The following is a 16,700-nucleotide window of genomic DNA, read 5'->3' as shown; positions in this document are numbered from 1 at the left end:
CTTTGTGATGTCATGAAGGGGAGGGGCTACTGCCCTTTGTGATGTCATAAAGGGAAAATCTCCAAATGGCCTGTTTGAGCACACATTTTCTGAAAAGTGGAGCAGGCATGGACTTTTTTCATTATTGGGGGGTTTGTAGACAGACTAGAGACACATGTTAGAGGAACATGTAGAAGAGCATTTTATTGGATTTTATTGATTATTGAGCAATAATTTTTAAAGACTATACAAGTTAAATTCTTTGTTGAAATTTTCCTTCACAGAAACATGATTGAGTCTGGGACAGTTGGTGGTCTATCGGGGTACAGCACAGAGGCGGTAAGGTTTAGGACTGCGAAGGAATCCTAAAACAAAATCCAGGCTGGGCTGCTCTCCGTCAGCTGCAGAGAAAGAAAACCTCTGAAGAAGGGAGGTAAAAAAGATGAATATTTCCATCTTGGCCAGCTGCTCCCCGAGACACACACGCTTCCCTGAGGAGACACAGATCAACAGGTGAGGATATTGAACACAAGATATTTATTTGATTTATAATAATGTTGCAGCTCAGAGTCTTCCAAGACACTGATCCTGTCCCAGCTATTGAGCAATGTTGTGTATTTCTGAAATTCTGTTGAGGAAATTATTTAGTATATAACATTAAAAATAGTATCAACAGTTTATACTAAACTTGTGAATCTGCTCCATCATCTGGGCCTTCATACATGTGCGTCTGCAGAGACTATGTTCTCTGACTTCATTTTACTGTTCTGGTTAATTCCGGACGTTTCTGGGTGGGGGGAGGGGGGGGGGGGAGTTGGAGTGTTTCCTCCGTCCAATGACATTGCACAGGTGAGAAAAAATAAGCAGCAAAGAAGAGAAAATATAATCACATTGAAGCTTGTTGCAAAATGTGGGTGAACCTTGGGTTGGTTGGAGTTGGTCTGTTGGAGAGGCAGGAGCCAAACACCTGCGTTTAGCTTATTCTAGTGTGCTAAATTATAGTCTTTTCCATTACAACAATTGTAGCTTGCAGTGTAAGTACAAGTAGTAAACGTACACACTAAACCTGCAGTGATAGAACTTCTGTGGGCGCTGAACATAAGGGGACCCCAAAGCAGTGATGTTGACATTTTGCAATGACAGAAGGAAACCTCCCTAAGGGGTTCCCATCACTAAGACTCACTCTTGTTTCCCTTCTGAATGCTGGTTGGGGGATTGATTTTCTCCTAAGGGCCAATCAGAATCTGGAATCACCACTGTTTACAAACTTTATTAAACAATTCTACTGACTGGTCCTTTAAGTTGTTTTGATGGATTTGTAAGAACGGACCAACCTGCTGAGAAAGGAAGGAAGGCCTCTCTCTTTCTAAACTGGCCGTCTTGATCCAGAAAGTGTTGAGGGTTGAAGGAGTGTGGAGTTTCCCACATCGTCTCATCATGAAGAACTGAGTTCAGGGTTGGCATGACCATGGTGCCCTGAGGAAACAGCATCAATTAACAGTCATGATAAAAGACTTACTGATCAATTTGTGAAATGTATTTTTTTTTTCAAATTCAACAGTTCAATAAGACCAAATGGTTTGGTGTAAATGGAGCAGCACAGCATCACCTACCTTTGGGATTGTGTACTTGTCGAGTGTGGTGTCCTTGCTTGCCATGCGGAATACATTAAGGGGAACTATGTCACCCATTCTCTGGATCTCATGAATGACTGCGTTAGTGTAGGGCATGTTATCTCTGTCATTTATAGAGGGCGCTCTGGATGAACCAATCACAGCGTCTATCTCAGCCTGGACTCTCTCTGTATACAGTGAAAACATTAAACAAAGTCATTTAAACAGATCAAATGGAAATGGATTTAAACTCGTATAGTTTTTTTTTTCTTATGACTACTCAAAGCATTTAACACTACAGGTCACACAGGTTACACACTGATGGTAGAGGCCACAAACACACACACACACACCTTGTATTGGAGGGTAGTAGATCATGTACAGCAGTCCCCAGTGTAGAGTAGTGGTAGTGCTTTCAGATCCAGCACCAAACAGGTCCAGAGTGCAAGCACACAAATTCTCAATATCAAAACTGGAATCTTTGTCATCTCTCTTTCAATAAAACAAAAAAGACAGTGTTGGTCAATTACCATATGCAAACACAGCACACACAAAATAAACCACAAAGACCTCCAAACATGTAAACTTTTACCTCTCCCATCTCTGCCAGGAAGCAGTCGATGTAGTCTCTTGGTGAGGACGGGTCAAGACTCTCTTTATGTTCTTTGATCTTGATTTCTACAAAGTCAGCGACCCTTTTGAAAGTAGTTACAACCTTCTTGTGAGATCCAGGAATCCACTTCATCAGCCAGGGAAAAGAGTTATAAATCTACAGAGTATGAGGACAGTAATCAGATAATCAGGAGATTGAAATCCTAAACAAGACAAAGGCAGAAGCAGTCAAAACATTGTGACACATTTTGGAAGTTTTGTTCTCTGACAGAAATCTCATGGTGATTTATCATCGACCCAAAGACTTTAATTCCAGTCAGGGTCTGGGAGCCTCACAGGTACTTGTAAGAATGACTTTAAATGTTCCTTTTTGATAAAGCTTATAGTTAGGCTTGTTGCAGGCAAAGACCGTTCCCACACCAGCCGAGTGACATAGTCTCTCCAGCGTATCCCGGGTCTACCTCAAAGCCTCCTCCCGGAGGGACATGCCCAGAAGGGAGGAGCAGATGCCTGAACCCTCAGCTGACTCTTCTCAATGTGGAGGACTAGCGGCTCTACTCTGAGCTCCTCCCCTTTGGCCGAGCTCCTGCCCATTGGCCGAGCTCCTCACCCTATCTCTAAGGGTGCACCCAGCCACCCTAAGGAGGAAGCCCATTTTGTCTGCTTGTATCCGGGATCTCATTCTTTCAGTCATGACCCAAAGCTCATGACCATAGGTGAGGGTACGAACAAAGATCGACCGGTAAATCGAGAGCCTCGCCTTTTGGCGTAGCTCCATCTTCACCATGACAGACCGATACAGCGACCGCAAGACTGCGGACGCCGCACTGATCCATCTTCCCCCCACTCATGAACAAGACCCCTATATACTTAAACTCCTCCGCTTGGGGCACGGAATCCCCACCGACCCGAAGAGGGAAGGCCACCTTTTTCCAGCCGAGAACCACGGCCTCAGATTGAGAGGTGCTGATCCTCATCCTGGCCACCTCACACTGGACGGCGAAACACCCCAGTACGCGTTGGAGGTCAAGGGTCGATGGAGCTAACAGGACCACATCATCCGCAAAATGCAGAGACGAGATCCCCTGACTGCACCTCGAAATTTTGTCCAAAAAGTTCTGAACAGAACCAGTGATAAAGGGCAGCCCTGCCGGAGGCCAACACGCACCGGGAACAGGTCAGACTTTCTGCCGGCAATGCAAACCAGACTCCTGCTCCGGTCATACAGGGGCCGGACCGCCCTTGGCAACGGGCCCCAGACCCCTTACTGTTGGAGCACCCCCCACAGGATGCCATGGGGACACAGTTGAACGCCTTCTCCAGATCCACAAAGCACATGTGGATTGGTTGTGGGAACTCCCATGAACCCTCGAGCATCCGGTGGAGAGTGTAGAGCTGGTCCAGTGTTCCGCAGCCAGGACGAAAACGGCATTGTTCCTCGTGGTCCCGATGTTCGACTAACGGCCTGCTCCTCCTCTCCAGTGCCCAGGAATAGACTTTACCAGGGAGGATGAGGAGTGTGACTCCCCGACAGTTGGAATGCTCCCTCCGATCATCCCTCCCCGGTCTGCCAGTCCAGAGGTACTGTCGCCGACCTCCATGCGATGTTACAGAGACGTGTCAGCCATGACAGTCTCTGCTCATCCACAGACTTAAGATATTCAGGGTGAATCTCATCCACCCCTGGTGCCTTGCCACCGAGGAGCTTGCTAACCACCTCGGTGACTTTGGCTTGGGTGATGGACGAGTCTACCTCTGAGAACTCAACCTCTACTTCCTCAGTGGAAGACGTGACTGTTGGATTAAGGAGATCCGAGAAGTATTCTTTCTACCGCCCGACTACATCCCCAGTTGAGGTCAGCAGCTCCCAACCTGAACTGTAAACAGTGTTAGGGAAGCACAGCTTCCCCCTCCTGAGGCGACAAACGGTTTGCCAGAATTTCCTTGAGGCTGCCCGAAAGTCCTCCTACATGGCCTCCCGGAACTCCTCCCAGGCCAGAATGTTGGCCTCCACAACAGCCCGGGCTGCAGCACGCCTGGCTTGCCGATTCCCATCAGCTGGCTCGGGAGTCCCAGGAGCTATCAACACCTAATAGGATGTTGTATCATGTGACCTGTGGCCGTGTGTCTCAGACACTCAGGTTAAGAGAAGGGCTGAGCTGTCAACTGATCACCACCTGGTGATGAGTTGGATGCGCTGGCAGGGGAGAAAGCCGGTCAGACTCGGCAGGCCCAAACGTGTTGTGAGGGTCTGCTGGGAACGTCTGGAAGAACCCTCTGTTAGTGCGATCGCCAACTCCCACCTCTGGGAGAGCTTCTCACAGATCCCGGGGGAGGTTGGAGACATTGAGTCCAAGAGGACCCTGTTCTCAACCTCCACTGTCGAAGCTGCTGCTCAGGGCTGTGGTCGCAGAGTCTCTGGTGCCTGTCGGGGCGGCAATCCACGAACCTGGTGGTGGACACCGGAAGTAAAGGAGGCCGTCAAGCTGAGGAATTAGTAACAGTGGTTATTTTTGGGCATGGTGGTTGGGGCGTGTGCCCCATGTCCAGAGGCTGTGTTCCTCGAGGGCAATCAGACCCTTTGGCATCCAGCATCTCATTCCCCACTGTTTCTCTCCCAGATTCTTTATCCTGTTCACTGTCATTTCATTAAATTAAGGCATAAAATGCCCAATAAAGATCTTCACTAAAAGTTGCATATATTGTTCATAAAGTAACTCACCTGTACACTTAAGCTTCCCTGCAAGAGAACAACCTCTTTTAAAGCTTTAAGAATACTTTGGTACTGCTTGTCATTGTATTCATGGCGATGTCCAAACACCAGGCAGTTGATGATGTTGGACACAGCACTGTTTATCAGTGGCTGAGCATCAACAGGCTGTCCTGTAATGCAATGACAAAATGTAGATAAGACACAGAGTTGTTTTGCAGTAAGAAGACACAGACCTTACCCATGAAATATGTATTTAAGTCACTGCTGTTCCAAGTCAATAAGCTTTTGATAACAGATCATCAACAGGTTGATGTTTTATATGCTTTATGATCCTGTGCTGCTTGGTTTTGTGTGTCAAAGTTAAAATATAAAGGTACACCACAAGATTATTCATTGAAAGACCAAAGGAGAAAAACAAGACTACAAGACTAGTTCAGGATCCTGATGATGTCAGCTGGCTGATATGATTTGTTTTTTGCCTTGGTGATTTGCGAGAGCCTCGGTGAGATATTGGCCCTCCTGCTGGATGGATGGCTCCAGGGTCTTCTTGCCCAATCCAAAGTTCCTGAGTGTATGGAGAGCAAATCTCCTCTGTTCCTTCCATGGATCACCATTTGTTAACACCAGACCTTTTAGAGACAATCACAACAACAAAAATTACACTGACCACAAAAAGGAACATGACTTTTACAACAAGCTTGATGGTAATATATGCATGAATATCACCAGGCTGATGATAACACATGATGCAAAAGCAATACCCTTATCCCCCATCATTGCTTCAAAAATAGGTACGACAGGGCGATCAACGTAGTCCTCCCCTTTTTGGACCAGGGCCTCCCTCAAAAGCTTGTAGCCATTGATGACCACAATTCTTCCACCAAAGAGCCGCAGGCTGAAAATGTTTCCATATTTCTCTGCAAACTGAGCACACAGAGCAGACATGTGTTCAGGTGGACCTGTGACACCACAAGCACTCACCTGGCTGATTGGACACATTAGAAAGTTATGCACCAATAGGTAAGTATAAAACACAGTGTTCATTTCTGAGGAAGAGCCCAACCAACGCTCCAAACCACGGCAGGATTAAAAAAGGCTGATGTCATGTGTTAGTGTATGCATAGTTTAAAAGCAAGTATACTTAGATCTTAAGTGTGCTAGCAGACGAGCCCATGCTACATGATACATATTGATTGTGGGAAATACCCAACCCTAGTTCTGTTTGGGTTCTGATGTTTTCTCTTGTTAGTTGGGTGTCTCATCTCTGGGCTGCTTTTCTCACAAATGCACACAATAAAAAGTCAAAATGAAATTTTTGCACAAAAGTTCAAGAGAGTACAGAAAACTGCAAGTTCATGTGTTTGTAAACATTAGGATGGTTTTGTAATCTGAGTTTCATTGTGTCTGTTCCCTGAGCCCCCGGTGCTCAGGAGAAGGAAAAGTACAGCTTTAAAGTTAATGATTATCTCAATCTCACATTTGAACTTTGCCTGAAGCAGCTGAACAGCAAACCTGAAATAGATTTCCTCTTTCCTTATCCAAAGTAATCATGTTTAATGCTGACATTATTTCACGTGCAAGAAATGTGAAAGAATGTCAGTCAAGAAACAGTCATTCATGGCCTCCACAAACCTCTTTGAACTGCAGGTGGATCCTGCTGGGCTTGACGCGATGAAGGTCCCCGATCAGTGGGAGAGCCCACGGTCCAGGTGGAAAGTTTGCTGGGACTCTGTTCTTCAAAATATCAGCCAACAGCACAAAAACACACAGAAAGATCACAAGACTGTATCCGTCCATCCACTCAAATCCAAGTACACGTTTAATTGCCTCCATCTGTTGACTGTTAGTTGTCCGTATTAATATCTTTGCTGCAGACTCAGCCTTCCCTGTGTTTCCCCGTCTTTTATTTCTGTTGAAGCCAGATTTGCTTGGTCAAGATGTGCCGTGGTGTTTGTGTCCACACTGAGCAGTGGGAGGGGTTACACACAGCAGACAAACAGGAGAGACAGAGACAGATTGTGTTTATATGATTTGACAGTGTGAAAAGAACAAGAGAAAGAACAACTAGAAATTGAGCATCTTGAAGCAGAAGCTGAAAGAAAGTTAGCTGATCAAGAGGCAGCAGCTGTAAAGCGTCGTTCATAGCAAGAAACAGAAGAGCTGAAACAAAGATTAAAGACAGAAGAAGAAGAAGCCAGTAACAGAGCTCAACTGGACGATTGCAGCTCTACAAAAGACTCTCGAGGAAAAGAAAAGACGAATACAGCATTAAAGTAGTAAAGGTTCTAAATGCAGCAAGAGCAAGAATGCAGATGTTTGATCAAGTTAAAGCCACTGAAGGAGACCTGACAGACATTGTAGAGTATGAGGTAGGAACAGAAGAGTCCCAGGTCCTACTGGTGCCAGCCCCTACAGATGTGTCCTGTTCCACAATCTGCGACCACCTCGTCTTCTGACAGTACAGCAGAACTCGGTAAAGTTCTTGCAGGAGCTTTAATTGACAACAGAATTCTAGTTCCTGAACCTGCAGGATTCAGTGGAGATCCATTGACATACAAAGACTGGAAACTCTCATTTGAAACACTGATTGATCAGACAAACCTTAAAGACAAAGAGAACTACGAGTGCTACTTCAAACAGAATGATACTTGATGAAACAAACACACAAACCGCTTCAATAATTCTTGTTTGGCTTTCATCCACAAATCAACCAGAACAAGAAGTCCTTGTGTACGCTTTGTTAGATTCTCAAAGTGACACAACAGACTTCACACTTAAGTGAAGTAGCCGAAGCTTTAGATGCAACGAAAGCTCAAGTCAAGCTCATGCTCTCTACTATGGTTTCAAGAGCTACAGTAGTCACATCTCAAAGACTGAACAATTTACAAGTCAGAGGCTTTTCCTGAGATAGGATCTCCTTGCCACCAGTTTACACAAGTGACTTTATTCCAGCCAACAGAACTCACATACCAATCGACAAAACAGTTTTGGTTTGCTTTTTGGAAACAACTGCCTACAAGCTCTACTTCCAAGGGAAATCATTTGTAGACCAGATAATGAGCCTTATGGCCAGCGAACAGACCTTGGATGGAGTGTTATCGTCAACATGAATCCATGCGTGCAGAACTTTTTCCAAACTGAAGTACACTATGTGAACTGAACCAAAGTCAAAGAAATCACTCCCTCAGAAATCCTACGAGTACTTGAATCAGACTTCTCAGAAGGAACTGGAGAAGATGAACTAGTTTCTCAAGAAGACCTCAAGTTCCTTTCAATGTTGAGAGAACATATCACACAGAAAGACAGTGGACACTATGAGATGCCATTACCATTCAAATGAGAGAAGAAACTACCCAACAGAGAACACATGGTGGGAGAAATCAAAGAAAAAAGAAAGTACAAGTCTAGCAGACAGGAAAGAAGCAGAACTTACCATCATGAGGTTGGTTCAGGAAGAAGCTTTTCAGATGAGATAAAGAGCTTGAAACTAAAGAAAGCAGTTGGTTAGATCAAAGAGGACATGATGAGTAAGCTGAGTCCATTCTTGGATGATGAGGTATCCTCAGGGTTGGAGGACGCTTAAGCAAAGCTGCGTTACATCCACACATTAAGCATCCGGCAACACTTCCAAGGATCAACCATATATCAGCACTTTCATGTAAAACTTCATCACCAAGGAAGAGGTATGACTACAAACGAACTGCGAGGTGATGGATGGTGGATCATAGGATGCAGCAGTACAGTCTCATCACACATCTTCAAATGTGTCAAATGCAGAAAGTACAGGAGACGTTCTGAAGAACAAATAATGGGTGGTTTACCTCAAGACAGAACAGAAACATCCCCTCCTTTCACTTACGCTGGCAGAGACTATTTCAGTCCATTTTATGTGAATGACGGAAGGAAAGATGACACATTTTTCATTGCTGTAAGAGCCTTCATTGCCAGGAGGAAATGTTCTTCAACCAGTGTCGATGAAGGAAGCAATTTTCTTGGTGTTCGAGGAGAGCCTGCAGAACTCATGAATGGAATGGATGAAGAAAGAGTGAAAGTTCTAGCATGTGAACTTCTGTGACTGCAAGTCACATGCGCATAGTCTGGGAAAGACAAATTTGAATGATACGAAGTGTTCTTATGCTATTTTAGATCAGTCATCACAAAAGCTTGACAGTAGCTCCTTAAGAACTTTTGCTATTATTAACAGCAGACCACTCACAGCTGAACATCTTAGCGACCCTTCTGGACCTGAACCTTCAACTCCCAACCATATTCTGAAAATGAAGTAAACAATCATTCTCCCTCCTCGAGGACAATTTGTCAAGGAAGATCTCTATCTTCAAAAGAAATGGCGACGTGTCCAGTATTTGGCCAATGAGTTTTGGTCTCGCTGGAGGAATTAATATTTGTTGAACTTACAACATGACCAAAGTGGCAAAAAAAGAGAAGGAACGCAAAGATCAACGACATTGTCCTTCTTCAAGATGATCTGGCACCATGCAACGACTGGAGGCTGGCCAGGATCACAGACGTTTATCCAGGGTCCGATGGTAGGGTGAGAAACGTAAAATTGCTTGTTAGCAACACCACATTTGACAACAATGGGAAACTTAATACTAAAACAGTGTTTCTTGAAAGATCCATAGAGAAAGCTGTTGCTCTGCTTGAGGCAGAATAAAGGGTTAGATGATGTTTCAAATGACATTCATAGTAATTGACAACAATTACTATGAATGTCAGTTTATTGAGAAGGTGATTGTTTTATTGCAACACCCATGATGTTTAAAGGAATCACACATAAAAGATTTGTGTAATTCAGTGTACTTTTATGTTGAATAAAAGAATTAAGTTGTATTGAAGTTTGGTTTTGGAATATTATTTGTATATTTAAGTTGATCATTTTATTGGATGCAAATGACTGTCACCGAAACAGCGATTCAGTGACATCGACAGCATGGCAGGAGCGGACTCTCAATGGAGAAAACTTCTTCGCAATTCTCTTCATTAGCATGTAGCCAATGAGGTCGTTTATTTGATTTGTATTTTGCTTTTGGTTGGCTGTTACTGCATAGATTACATGCTGTATCTGTTGTATATGTTTGTCTACATTGTTTAATAATTTTCCCGTTACGTTTTCACTGTGGATTGGAGGAAGGCTTTGAATAAACCTGTTGCAAGAAAGCCACTTGTGTCTGCTGTGCTTGGAGGGAGTTACAGTATGTTAATAGAAAATAAACAGACTGAGACTTTCTCGAGTTCATCAATTTTAAAATTTCTGTTTAATGATGATGCTTGTCATGGAACAAGCAGAAGTCACAGGGGTTGCAAAATAAAAGAATCACATGATCTCCTCCTCTTCGGTGTAAATCAATATCACAGCTTCAACGTGTGTGAAGTGTGTTGTTGTAAATCCACTCTGATCCTGTATTTGATCATGTCTATAAACCCCTCTATTTCAGCCCTGCTCAGAACAGGCTGTTTCTGTGTCTGTAGCTTTAAATATGTAAATGAGCTGTGTCTGACCACGCCCCCTGTCTGGAAGGGCTCGGGTGTACTCGCTGCTTTCTGGCTCCATGTCCTATTGTTTACGGTGAGAAGGCAGACTCAGAGGGCAGAACAAACACCTAGCTGTGGGAGTGTGACCCACCTGGGGGAGGGGCTACTGCCCTTTGTGATGTTATGAAGGGAAAATCTCCAAACGGCCTGTTTGAGCACACATTTTCTGAAAAGTGGAGCAGGCAGAAGACGGAGAGGATGGACTTTTCTCATCATTGGGGGGTTTGTAGACAGATAGAGACACATGTTAGAGGAACATTATTTTATTCAGCAATAATTTTTAAAGACACAAAATACAAATTAAATTCTTTATTAAAAGTTTCCTTCACAGAAACTTGATTGAGTCTGGGACAGTTGGTGGTCTATCGGGTCCTCTGAAGAAGGGAGGTAAAAAAGATGAATATTTCCATCTTGGCCAGCTGCTCCCCGAGACACACACGCTTCCCTGAGGAGACACAGATCAACAGGTGAGGATATTGAACACAAGATATTTATTTGATTTATAATAATGCTGCAGCTCAGAGTCTCGCAAGACAGAGACACCGATCCTGTCCCAGCTATTGAGCAATGGCAGATCAACAGGTGAAAAACTAAACTAAAGCTGGTCCATCATCTGGGCCTCCATACATCTGTGTCTGCAGAAACTATGTTCTCTGACTTGATGTATACTGTTCTGCTTTGTTCTAGTTAACTTGAAATCCTTCTTGGGGGGAGGACATTTTGCAATGACGGAAGGAAACCTCCCTAAGGGGTTCCCATCTGACAAGACTCACTCTTGTTTCCCTTCTGAACGCTGGTTGGAGGATTGAATCACCACTGTTTACAAACTGTATTAAACAATTCTACTGACTGGTCCTTTAAGGGTGTTTTGATGGATTTGTTAGAACGGACCAACCTGCTGAGAAAGGAAGGAAGGCCTCTCTCTTTCTAAACTGGCCGTCTTGATCCAGAAAGTGTTGAGGGTTGAAGGAGTGTGGAGTTTCCCACATCGTCTCATCATGAAGAACTGAGTTCAGGGTCGGCATGACCATGGTGCCCTGAGTAAATCACATTGAAGAAAGTAGTATGACTGAAACATATTAAGATACTATAATCAACAAATTAAATAATGGAACAATTGAATTTAAGGTCAGGAATAATCTTTGAATGGTTCCACGTGCATCACCTACCTTTGGGATTGTGTACTTGTCGAGTGTGGTGTCCTTGCTTGCCATGTGAAACACATTAAGGGGAACTATGTCACCCATTCTCTGGATCTCATGAATGACTGCGTTAGTGTAGGGCATGTTATCTCTGTCACTGAGAGAGGGCGCTCTGGATGAACCAATCACAGCGTCTATCTCAGCCTGGACTCTCTCTGTATACAGTGAAAACATTAAACAAAGTCATTTGAACAGATCAAATTGAAAGGGATTTTTTTTCTTATGACTACTCAAAGCATTTAACACTACAGGTCACACAGGTTACACACTGATGGTAGAGGCCACAAACACACACACACACACACACACACACACACACACACACACACACACACACACACACACACACACACACACACACACACACACACACACACCTTGTATTGGAGGGTAGTAGATCATGTACAGCAGTCCCCAGTGTAGAGTAGTGGTAGTGGTTTCAGATCCAGCACCAAACAGGTCCAGAGTGCAAGCACACAAATTCTCAATATCAAAACTGGAATCTTTGTCCTTTCTCTATAAATCAAACAAAAAAAGACAGTGTTTGTCAATTACAATAAGCAAACACAGCAGACACAAAATAAACCACAAAGACCTCCAAACATGTAAACTTTTACCTCTCCCATCTCTGCCAGGAAGCAGTCAATGTAGTCTCTTGGTGAGGACGGGTCAAGACTCTCTTTATGTTCTTTGATCTTGATTTCTACAAAGTCAGCGACCCTTTTGAAAGTAGTTACAACCTTCTTGTGAGATCCAGGAATCCACTTCATCAGCCAGGGGAAAGAGTTATAAATCTACAGAGTACAAGGTCAGTAATCAGTTAATTAGGAGATAGTTTAAATCTTACACAAGGCAAAGGCAGAACTGTCATGGAAGTTTTGTTCTCTGACAGAAATCTCATGGTGATTTATCATCGACCCAAAGACTTTAATTCCAGTCAGGGTCTGGGAGGCTCACAGGTACTTTTAAGAATGACTTTAGATGTTCCTTTTTTAAAAAGCTTATAGTTAGGCTTGTTGCGGGCAATAACCAGCTCCTCGTTATGCTGCTATAGGCTTAGACTACTGGGGGAACTGGCTCCTCTCTCTCTTCCCTTCTCTCCTTATGTGCATATATATCATATTACTGCATGTCACTATCTCTAAATCTCTGATGCTCACCACAGAGCTCCTGAACTCTCTTTGGTTCCTCTGGATCGTTGGTGGACGGCTTGTCTGATCAACCAACCCCTTCTTTCCTTACTGCTGATGATGTATTAATGCTGGGTGTTTTTAATATAGCAGTAAGTAAGCTCTTTTACCTGCCTTTTCTAAAGTGTCTCAAGATAACACTTCAAATTGGTGCTATACAAATAAAGATTGATTATTTGAATTCATATGAACTTTGTTGATGGCTGCTCTGATGGAATGAAGAAGATGGACGACAGACGAGTGCAAACAGCGACTGTCTGGAGGTTGCAGCTTGGTGATGTCACTTGAGTACCTGTACCAGTAGCTAGACTTCATGTATGTTTTGGTACATATGACAGGAGTAGAAAAGTTTACATGGTAATATTTAATGCCCCTTATGATTTTTTCATCAAGTTGATTATGATGTTGTTTTTGATTGAGTCCATCCATCCATCCATTTTCTACTGCATATCCGGCCGAGTCGCAGGGTCAGCAGTCTAAATGAATGCCCAGACTTCCCTCGCCCCAGACACCTCCTCCAGCTCTTCTGTTGGGAGGGGTCTGTTCCCATACCAGCTGAGAGACAAAGTGTCTCCAGCGTATCCCGGGTCTACCCCAAGGCCTCTTCCCAGAGGGACACGCCCAGTAGGGAGGAACAGATGCCCGATCCACATCAACTGACTCCTCTCGATGTGGAAGAGTAGTGGCGCCGAGCTCCTCCCTGGTGGCTGAGCTCCTCACCCTATTTCGATGGCGCTAAAAAGACCACATCATCCACAAAATGCAGAGATGAGATCCCCTGACTGCACCTAGAAATTCTGTCCATAAAAGTTATGAACAGAACCAGTGATAAAGGGCAGCCCTGCCTATGGCCAAAGTGCACTGGGAACAGATCCGACTTTTTGCAATGCGAACCAGGCTCCTACTCCGGTCATACAGGGACCAGACTGCCCTTAGCAAAGGGCCCTGGACCCCATTTTCTTGGAGCACCCCCCACAGGATGCCTTGGGGACACAGTTGAACACATTCTCCAGATCCACAAAGCACATGTGGACTGGTTGAGCAAACTCCAGTGAACCCTTGAGCACCTGGTGGAGAGTGTAGAGCTGGTCAAGTGTTCTGCGGCTGGGACAAAAACCGCATTGTTCCTCTTGGACCCGACGTTCGACTAACGGCCAGATGCTCCTCTCCAGTGCCCAGGAATAGACTTTCCCAGGGAGGCTGAAGAGTGTGATTCCCCAACAGTTGGAATGCTCCCTCCGATCCCCCTTCTTGAAAAGAGGGACCACCACCCGGTCTGCTAGTCCAAAGGCACTGTCGCTGACCTCCATATGATGTTACAGAGACGTGTCAACCATGACAGTCCCTGCAAATCCAGAGACAAAAGATACTCAGGGTGAATCTCATCCACCCCTGGTGCCTTGTCACCGAGGAGCTTGCCAACCACCTTGGTGACTTCGGCTTGGGTGATGGATGATTCTACCTCTGAGAACCCAACCTCTGCTTCCTCAGTGGAAGACGTGATGGTGGGATTGAGGAGATCCTCGAAGTATTCCTTCCACCGCCCGACTACTTCCCCAGTTGAGGTCAGCAGCTCCCCACCTCCACTGTAAACAGTGTTGGTTAGCACTGCTTTCCCCTCCTGAGGCAACAGACGGTTTGTCAGAATTTCCTTGAGGCCATCTGAAAGTCCTCCTGCATGGCCTCCCTGAAATCCTCCCAGGCCAGAGTTTTTGCCTCCACAACAGCCCGGGCTGCAGCACGCCTGGCCTGCCGGTACCCGTGAGCTACCTCGGGAGTCCCAGGAGCTAACAACACCGAATAGGATGTTGGGTCATATGACCTCTGGCCGTGTGTCTTGGACACTGAGTTGAAGAGAGGGGCTGAGCTGTTATCTGATAACCAGCTGGTGGTGAGTTGGATGCGCTGCAAGGAGAGAAAGCCGCTCTGACTCGGCAGGCCCAAACGCATTGGGAGAGTCTGCTGGGAACGTCTGGCAGAACCTTCTGTTAGCAAAGTCTTCAACTCCCACCTCTGGGAGTGCTTCTCACAGATCCCGAGGGAGGTTGGAGACATTGAGTCCGAGAGGACCCTGTTCTCAACCTCCATTGTCGAAGCTGCTGCTCAGGGCTGTGGTTGCAGGGTCTCTGGTGCCTGTAGGGGAGGCAATCCCCGAACCAGGTGGTGGACACCGGAAGAAAGGGAGGCCGCCAAGCTGAGGAATTAGTAACAGTGGTTATATTGTTTACGGTATGATGGAGCCTGCATGGTGGTTGGGGCGTGTGCCCCATGTCCAGAGACTGTGTTCCTTGAGGGCAGTCAGACCCTTTGAAATCCAGCATCTCATTCCCCACTGTTTATCTCCCACAGTTTTGATCCTGTTCACTTTCATTTCATTAAATAAAGGCATAAAATGCCCAATAAAGATCTACACTTAAAGCTGCATATATTGTTTACAAAGTAACTCACCTGTACACTTAAACTTCCTTGCAAGAGAGTGACCTCTTGTAAATCTTTTAGAATACTTTGGAACTGCTTGTCATTGTATTCGTAGCGATGTCCAAACACCAGGCAGTTGATGATGTTGGACACAGCACTGATTATCAGTGGCTGAACATCAACAGGCTGTCCTGTAAGGTAAAGACAAAATGTAGATACGACACAGAGTTGTTGTGCAGTAAGAAGACACAGACCTTACCCATAAAATATGTATTTAAGTCACTGCTGTGCCTCGTCAATAAGCTTGTGATAACAGATCATCAACAGGTTGATGTTTTATATGCTTTATGATCCTGTGCTGCTTGGTTTTGTGTGTCAAAGTTAAAAGATAAAGGTACACCACAAGATTATTCATTGAAAGTCCAAGGGGGAAAAACAAGACTACAAGACTAGTTCAGGATCCTGATGATGTCAGCTGGCTGATATGATTTGTTTTTTGCCTTGGTGATTTGCGAGAGCCTCTGTGAGATATTGGCTCTCCTGCTGGATGGATGGCTCCAGGGTCTTCTTGCCCAATCCAAAGTTCCTGAGTGTGTATGGAGAGCGAATCTCCTCTGTTCCTTCCATGGATCACCATTTGACCCCACCAGACCTTTTAGAGACACCCACAAAAACAACATTACACTGACCACAAAAAGGAACATGACTTTTACAACAAGCTTGATAGTAACATATCTGATGATAACACACAATGCAAAAGCAATACCCATATTCCCCATAATTGCTTCAAAAATAGGTATGATGGGGCGATCAACGTAGTCCTCCCCTTTTTGGACCAGGGCCTCCCTCACAAGCTTGTAGCCATTGATGACCACAATTCTTCCACCAAAGAGCCGCAGGCTGAAAATCTTTCCATATTTCTCTGCAAACTGAGCACACAGAGCAGACAGGTGTTCAGGTGGACCTGTGACACCACAAGCACTCACCTGGCTGATTGGACACATTAGAAAGTTATGCACCAATAGGTAAGTATAAAACACAGTGTTCATTTCTGAGGAAGGGTGTCTCATCTGTGGGTTGTTTTTCTCAAAAATGCAAAAACTTGAATTTCCCTCGGGATCAATAAAGTATCTATCTATCTATCTATCTATCTATCTATCTATCTATCTATCTATCTATCTATCTATCTATCTATCTATCTATCTATCTATCTATCTATCTATCTATCTATCTATCTATCTATCTATCTATCTATCTATCTATCTATCACAACAACAATCCAAAATGAAATTGTTTTATTCTTTCTTCCCTGAGCCCCCGGTGCTGAGGAGAAGGAAACGTACAACTTTAAAGTTAATGTTTATCTCAATGATAGATAGATAGATAGATAGATAGATAGATAGATAGATAGATAGATAGA

The 16,700-nt window shown here is 44.6% G+C and overlaps 1 protein-coding gene across 1 annotated transcript; it reads right to left on the bottom strand.

The window, feature by feature from the left end:
• Positions 1–226: 226 nt before the first annotated feature.
• Positions 227–15,787, bottom strand: LOC306828616 (cytochrome P450 2J4-like). The gene is made up of 15 exons (XM_079351138.1): positions 15,311–15,787; positions 12,290–12,466; positions 12,050–12,188; positions 11,640–11,827; positions 11,366–11,507; positions 10,836–10,915; positions 6,550–6,750; positions 5,679–5,841; positions 5,397–5,546; positions 4,927–5,087; positions 2,185–2,361; positions 1,946–2,084; positions 1,593–1,780; positions 1,314–1,455; positions 227–470 (listed from the first exon to the last, which is right to left on the bottom strand). The coding sequence occupies exons 2-15, from the start codon at positions 12,440–12,442 to the stop codon at positions 295–297; spliced, it is 2,199 nt and encodes a 732-aa protein (XP_079207264.1). The 5' UTR covers positions 12,443–12,466; positions 15,311–15,787; the 3' UTR covers positions 227–294.
• Positions 15,788–16,700: the final 913 nt, after the last annotated feature.

Source organism: Symphodus melops (genome assembly GCF_947650265.1).
Source record: "Symphodus melops genome assembly, chromosome: 8".
NCBI classification, from domain to species: Eukaryota; Metazoa; Chordata; class Actinopteri; order Labriformes; family Labridae; genus Symphodus; species Symphodus melops.
Note: the sequence above shows the minus strand (reverse complement) of the source record. Positions and strands in the feature narration are given on the sequence as shown.

What these genes read in the sequence shown, in the direction of transcription:
- LOC306828616 (XM_079351138.1), bottom strand. Translation starts at nt 12,442, where the DNA reads ATGAAGTGGATTCCTGGATCTCACAAGAAGGTTGTAACTACTTTCAAA. An exon ending in CTACTACCCTCCAATACAAG is followed by an intron (nt 11,828 to 12,049) that starts GTGTGTGTGTGT and finishes CACTGTATACAG; the next exon opens with AGAGAGTCCAGGCTGAGATA. An exon ending in TCCTGGCAGAGATGGGAGAG is followed by an intron (nt 2,085 to 2,184) that starts GTAAAAGTTTAC and finishes TTTTATTGAAAG; the next exon opens with AGAGATGACAAAGATTCCAG.